Raw genomic sequence first — 6,423 nt, 5'->3', positions numbered from 1 at the left:
GTAAATACACATGTTTATTACATGTGTACCATTTATATTTTACACATTTTATTTATTTTTACCATACATTTGTCACCTTATGGCCTAATTGCTAATTTAATCCCTTGAATTTTCTCTATTCTACAATTAAACTTTACACTATATTCAATCTAGTCCTTTCACTAAATTAACCTTAATTCAAGCTAATTCACTTAACCAAAGTCTAATTAACTACACTACTAGCTTCGTAAATATTTTTAATAAATATTTACGAATTTATTTTGCGAAATTTATAACCCGAAAATTCAATTTTACGATGACCTTAAAATTTGGGTCGTTACATTTCTCCCCCCTTAATAAATTTCGTCCTCGAAATTTATCTATAAAGAGATGGGGGTACTGTGATCTCATTGTATCTTCCGGTTCCCATGTTGCTTCTTCAATATTGTGACATCTCCATAACACTTTTACTAAGGGAACTCGTTTATTATGTAATTCCTTTACCTCATGTGCTAGTATTTTAACCGGTTCTTCTTCATATGACAAATCTGGTCGAATCTCTATATCTTCAATTGAAATCACATGAGATGGGTCTGACCGGTATCTTCTTAACATAGAAACATGGAAAACATCATGAATCTTCTGTAATTCAGGAGGTAGAGCTAAACGATATGCCACCGGTCCAATTCTTTCTATAACCTCATACGGTCTAATGTATCGCAGACTTAATTTACCTTTTCGACCAAATCTCAAAATTTTCTTCCAAGGAGAAACTTTAAGAAACACTTTGTCTCCAACTGAGTACTCAATGTCCCGTCGTTTCATATCTGCATATGATTTCTGCCTATCAAAAGCTGTCTTCAATCTTTCTCGAATCTTTTTAACAATATTTTCTATTTCTTGGATCAAATCTGGACCAATCACTTTTCTTTCATTCAATTCCGTCTAACACATTGGTGATCGACATATCCAACCATACAAAGCTTCATACGGTGCCATTTGAATACTTGATTGGAAACTATTTTTATACACAAACTCAGCTAACAGTAAATAATGTTCCTAACCTGATTCAAAATCTATGATACAAGCTCGGAGCATGTCTTCTAAAATCTGAATAACTCGTTCTGATTGTCCATCAGTCTATGGATTAAAAGTTGTACTAAAATGAAGTTGAGTACCGAGAGACTCATGCAACTATTTCTAGAACCTCGATGTAAATCGTGGATCCCGGTCAGAAATTACCGATACAAGAATACCATGTAACCTTACAATTTCTCGGATATAAGTTTCTGCCAACCTTTGAAGTGACCAATCTGTTCTGACTGCTATAAAATGAGTTGACATTGTAAGCTGATCAACAATCACCCAAATAGCATTTTTCTTACTTGTTGACAATGGTAACCCGGTTACAAAGTCCATCGTGATGCAATCTCATTTCCATTCAGGAATATTAATAGGCTGAAGCAATCCTGTTGGAACTTGATGTTCTGCCTTTACCCGTTGACAAGTCAAACATTTAGCCACATATTCCACTATATCTTTCTTCATACCTGGCCACCAATACAGTTCCCATAAATCACGATAGATCTTTGTTCCTCCGGGATGTAATGTAAAAGAACTGTCATGTGCTTCTCGAAGTATTAACTCTTTCAACTCTGAAGCATTTGGAATACAAAGTCGATTCTGATATCTCAAACAATCATGCTCATCAATGTTAAAATTATCTGTTGTACCATTCTGTATCGTCTCCCTCTTCTTCATTAACTTTTGATCTTTTAACTGTGCTGTTCTGATTTGATCAAACATTATTGGTTTTACTCTCAATTCAGCCAAAATACTTCCATCATCAACAATACTGAGTTGTGGAAACATTGCTCTCAACTCAGTTGCAGCTTTTCTACTTAATGTTTACCTGGATGATAGTCAATAACACAATCATAATCTTTTAAAAGTTCTATCCACCGACGCTGTCTCAAATTCAATTCTTTCTATGACAAAAGATACTTGAGACTTTTATGTCAGTGTAGATATAGCATTTCTCACCATATAGATAATGTCTCTAAATCTTTAGAGCAAAAATCACCGCTGCTAATTCTAGATCATGAGTCAGATAATTACGTTCATGGGGTTTCAATTGTCACGAAGCATAAACAATTACCTTTCCGTTTTGCATCAGTACACACTCGAGACCATTTAAAGAAGCATCACTGTACACAACGAAATCTTTTCCCGACTTTGGCAAAGTCAATACTGGTGCCTCTGTCAACATTTGCTTCAACATTTCAAAACTTTTTTGACACTGCTCACTCCAAACAAACGGAACATTCTTTTGCAGTAATTTTGTCATTGGTAAAGCTATTTTTAAAAATCTATTCACAAACCTTCGATAATATCCGGCCAAACCAAGGAAACTACGTACATCTGACACATTTCTAGGAACTTTCCACTAAAATATGGCTTCAATTTTCTTTGGATCTACTCTTATCCCATCTGCTGATACTACATGACCAAGGAATACAACCTCCGTTAACCAAAATTCACACTTACTCAATTTCCCATATAATTGTTTCTCTCGCAATATTTGCAAAATAATTCAGAGATGCTGTTCATGTTCAGATTCAGACTTCGAATATACCAAGATGTCATCAATAAAAACCACTACGAACTGATCCAAATACGGTTGAAAAATTCGATTCATAAGATCCATAAAAACAGCCGGAGCATTTCTTAACCCAATTGGCATCACCAAAACTTCATAATGTCCATACCGTGTACGGAATGCTGCATTCGATACATCACTCTCCTTAACCTTCAGCTGATAATATCCCGATCTCAAATCAATTTTTGAAAATACAGAAGCTCCTTTTAATTGATCAAATAAATCATCAATGCGAGGTAACAGGTATTTATTCTTAGCAGTCGCCTTGTTCAACTGTCGGTAATCAATACACAACCACATCGAACCATCTTTCTTTTTAACGAATAACACTAGAGCTCCCCACGGTGACGTACTAGGTCGTATAAACCCTCGATCCAATAAGTCTTGTAATTGTACCTTCAACTCTTTCAACTCAGTAGGTGACATTCGATATAGAGGTATTGACACTGGATCTGTACCCGAGTATACTTCAATCGCAAATTCAACTTCACGATCAAGAGGTAATCCAGGCAATTTTTTAGGAAACACATCAGGAAATTCACATACAGTCCGAATTTTACTGCACTGACTCTCAGCTGAATCGGAGTTGATAACATAGGCTAAGAGAGCAGCACGTCTTTGGTAAAGAAGCTTACTAGCTTTAACTGCAGAAATGATTCGAGCTGAACCACTAGTCCTTATACCATTTACTTCAATCTGTTTTCCATCTTCATTTTGAACAATAAATTTCTTTTTATAACAGTTCAAAATTACTCCATGTTCTGACAACCAGTCCATACCCAGCATAATGTCAAAATTGCCGAATGGCATAATCAGCAGATCAATAGAAAAGATTCTATCCTGAATCATTAACGGACATCTTCGACATATTTGATTTACTAACACAGTTTGCCCCAATAGACTAGACACTTCTATCATTATTCTAGACAATTCAGATTTTAAATTTCCCCTCTCAACTAGTTTTGTATTAACATAGGAATACGACGATCCTGGATCTATTAAAGCATATACGGGTTCTGAATGTAATAAGAATATACCTGTCACTACATCATGAGCATCCCCCTCGTCTCGAGTTCTTACAACATATTCTCGGGCCGGAGCTCTTACTTCAGATTGTTGGGTAGCATTTTCATTAGTTCTTCTAGTACCTCCTTTAGCAACTGGACCACTTTGGCCAGATCCTCGACCTCTAGAAGCAGATTTAGATCTTTGTGATACCATTGGTGCTACCTTACCAATCTTCGGGCAATCCTTAACAAAATGATCAGTGGATCCACATCGGAAGCAACCCCCAGTTAATCTTTTACATTCTTTTCTATGTCTGTTTCCACAATATTCACATTCTGGAATTTTAGTATTCTGAGCTAGACTTCTGATACTACCAATAGATACAGTAGTTGTCTCTTTCGACTTCTGTCTCCTCTTTCTGATCTTAAACTAAATCTTCCACCACCACGAGATTCCCTCGATCGTTTGAATTGCTGATTTGAACTAGTATTTCCAGGACGTTTTTCAGTTGAATGGACAGTTTTAGACTTTTTACTCTTCCCCAGTACTTGCTCAATCATTTTAGCTCTTTCTACTAGATCTACAAACTCTGTAATCCGTAGAGGCATCAATTGCAGTTGAAATTCATCTCGTAGTCCTTTTAGAAATCGCTTGCATCTGTCAGCTTCAATCGGTACAAATTTAGTTGCATATCTGCTCAGTCTTAGAAATTCCCGTTCATAATCCACTACGGACAGATCTCTCTGTTTAAGCATCAAAAACTCCTGTTTTCGGTCTTCCATATATGTCTCTCCCAAATACTTTTTCTGAAATTCTCGTTGAAAGAATTCCCAATTTACCTATTCTTCTGATATATTCTGAATCACTGATTCCCACCATATATAAGCATCATCTTGTAACAGAGAAACAACACATACCAAACTTTCCTGGGGTGTGCATTCTAATTGCTTTAAAGTTTTCTTGGTAGTCTCTAACCAATTTTCAGCTGTTATTGAATAAGTTCCCTTTGATCCCAAAAATTCTGGAGCTCTATACTTTCGCAGTTCCTTAATAGGGGCTCTTCGGGTAGCAGGGGTAGAAGTAATAGCAGGCATACTTCCTACCGCTTTTTGAAGAGCTTCAGCACTCATTCTAAATACTTTTGTATTATCCCTCCCAGTATTCGATGGTTGGTTACCTACCGGATTTACACTTGGGGTTGCAGATTCAGATTCATTTACATCATATGGTTCATCTCTACTGTACATTTCTTGATCGGTACCCTCGATACTTTCGTCAGACATCTTTTATTCACTATAAAACATAATTAATTTATCAGTATATAAATCAACATCCAATCTCGACTCAAAGTTAACATAACAATGGCATGTACCTCTAGACTCTGTTTCATGCTCGACTTAATCCTAGAATCAACTAAACCCGATTAGCTCTGATACCACTAAATGTAACACCCCCTAACCCCAAGCTGTTACCAGAATAGGGCTACGAGGTATTATCGAACTTATACACTAACGCTTATACAAAATCGAGTCATAAACTTTACATTCCAAATCAATATTCAACAAATTTCATCATAAAGTCTCTAATATGGGCCTACGGGGCCCAATATATGTTTTAGAAGTGATTTGGGACTAAACCGATAACTTTAGAAATTTTTCCTTGAAGATAGGGGCATACGCCCGTATGGCCTGGAACATGCCCGTGTGGCCTGGCTGTGGGGCTCAACATGGCCGTAGGGCTAGGCCATGGGCAAATTCATTTAGATTCTGACTTATTCACACGGCTTGGGCACACACCCATGTGACTTGGCCGTGTGAAAACATGATTTTTGACCATTTCTAAGCTATTTTCACATGTTAAACACATCTATTTCATGCCCAAACATATACTAATAGTTCTTAAATCAAATATCATTCATTATGCCATTCAAACTTATCAAATATTCATTCATTCCCTTAAATACCTCTTAAGAATTATGTACCACATTAACATACTAGCCAAACTCATATAAGTTTAACTTCCAAAATATGCATATCTCATACCATGCTTCAATAACTTTCATGTTTATACACTATCATATACAAAATAACACCTTAATAACCTAGGTACATGCCATTTTACCAAAAGAAAAGTATTCACCACTTTGAGTCCGGGATCGGCTTGGATGCTGAGTCCTTAGCTTTCTTTCGTACCTAGCCTGCGCACGAAAACAAACCGTACGCTGAGTATGCACTCAGTGGTATTTCTATAAAATAATACTTAAATCATTAATAATAAGCTTTGTATATACTTTGTAACATAACTTTTTACTTCATAATCTTATTAGCTACATCACTTACCTTTAATTTATAACTCTTAAATGTATTTAAGTGATTCTTTTTATACTTTTCATATCATTCAATATGTTTCAATACTTGTATAACCGTCACAGTCACATAATCAATAGTAGTCAGTCTTTGTCTTTAGTACTTTCAATTACCCCTATTAACATAACTTGGACCTGAACGGATACGCGGATCTAAATCCAACCCACACACTAGGGATATAATACAGTGTTTCATCGGTTGAAGCCGAAATACACCATAAGGGTAACAGTATCAGTCATGGTACACATAGTACCTTTTCAGAACAAATCCAAAACAGTCACAGTCATAGTTAGGTACAGTGTACCTCTTCGGAACGAATTCGGAACAGTCACAGTCTGGCGACACATAAAGTGTCTCATCGACACAGAGTCGGAATATCTCTAACTCCACTGATCCTATAGCATGCCAACT

The 6,423-nt window shown here is 36.3% G+C and overlaps 1 protein-coding gene across 1 annotated transcript; it reads right to left on the bottom strand.

Annotated features, from left to right (window-relative positions):
• Positions 1-1,179: 1,179 nt before the first annotated feature.
• Positions 1,180-4,929, bottom strand: LOC108481268 (uncharacterized). Its single transcript, XM_017784426.1, has 7 exons — positions 4,564-4,929; positions 4,031-4,452; positions 3,676-3,959; positions 3,035-3,345; positions 2,748-2,794; positions 1,530-1,876; positions 1,180-1,409 (listed from the first exon to the last, which is right to left on the bottom strand). Exons 1-7 carry the CDS (start codon positions 4,927-4,929, stop codon positions 1,180-1,182), a joined length of 2,007 nt encoding a protein of 668 aa, XP_017639915.1.
• Between the last annotated feature and the right edge of the window lie 1,494 nt (positions 4,930-6,423).

This window comes from Gossypium arboreum, chromosome 1 (genome assembly GCF_025698485.1).
Source record: "Gossypium arboreum isolate Shixiya-1 chromosome 1, ASM2569848v2, whole genome shotgun sequence".
In the NCBI taxonomy this organism is placed as follows: domain Eukaryota; kingdom Viridiplantae; phylum Streptophyta; class Magnoliopsida; order Malvales; family Malvaceae; genus Gossypium; species Gossypium arboreum.
This window is presented reverse-complemented; position numbering and strand designations above follow the sequence as displayed.

Bases quoted from the DNA above. Each gene is read 5' to 3' on its own strand.
- LOC108481268 (XM_017784426.1), bottom strand. From the start codon at position 4,929: ATGTCTGACGAAAGTATCGAGGGTACCGATCAAGAAATGTACAGTAGA. The intron at 3,346-3,675 runs GTATATTCTTAT...TTCAAAATGAAG, and splicing joins TGCTCATGATGTAGTGACAG to ATGGAAAACAGATTGAAGTA. The intron at 1,410-1,529 runs GTATGAAGAAAG...AATGGAAATGAG, and splicing joins GGAACTGTATTGGTGGCCAG to ATTGCATCACGATGGACTTT.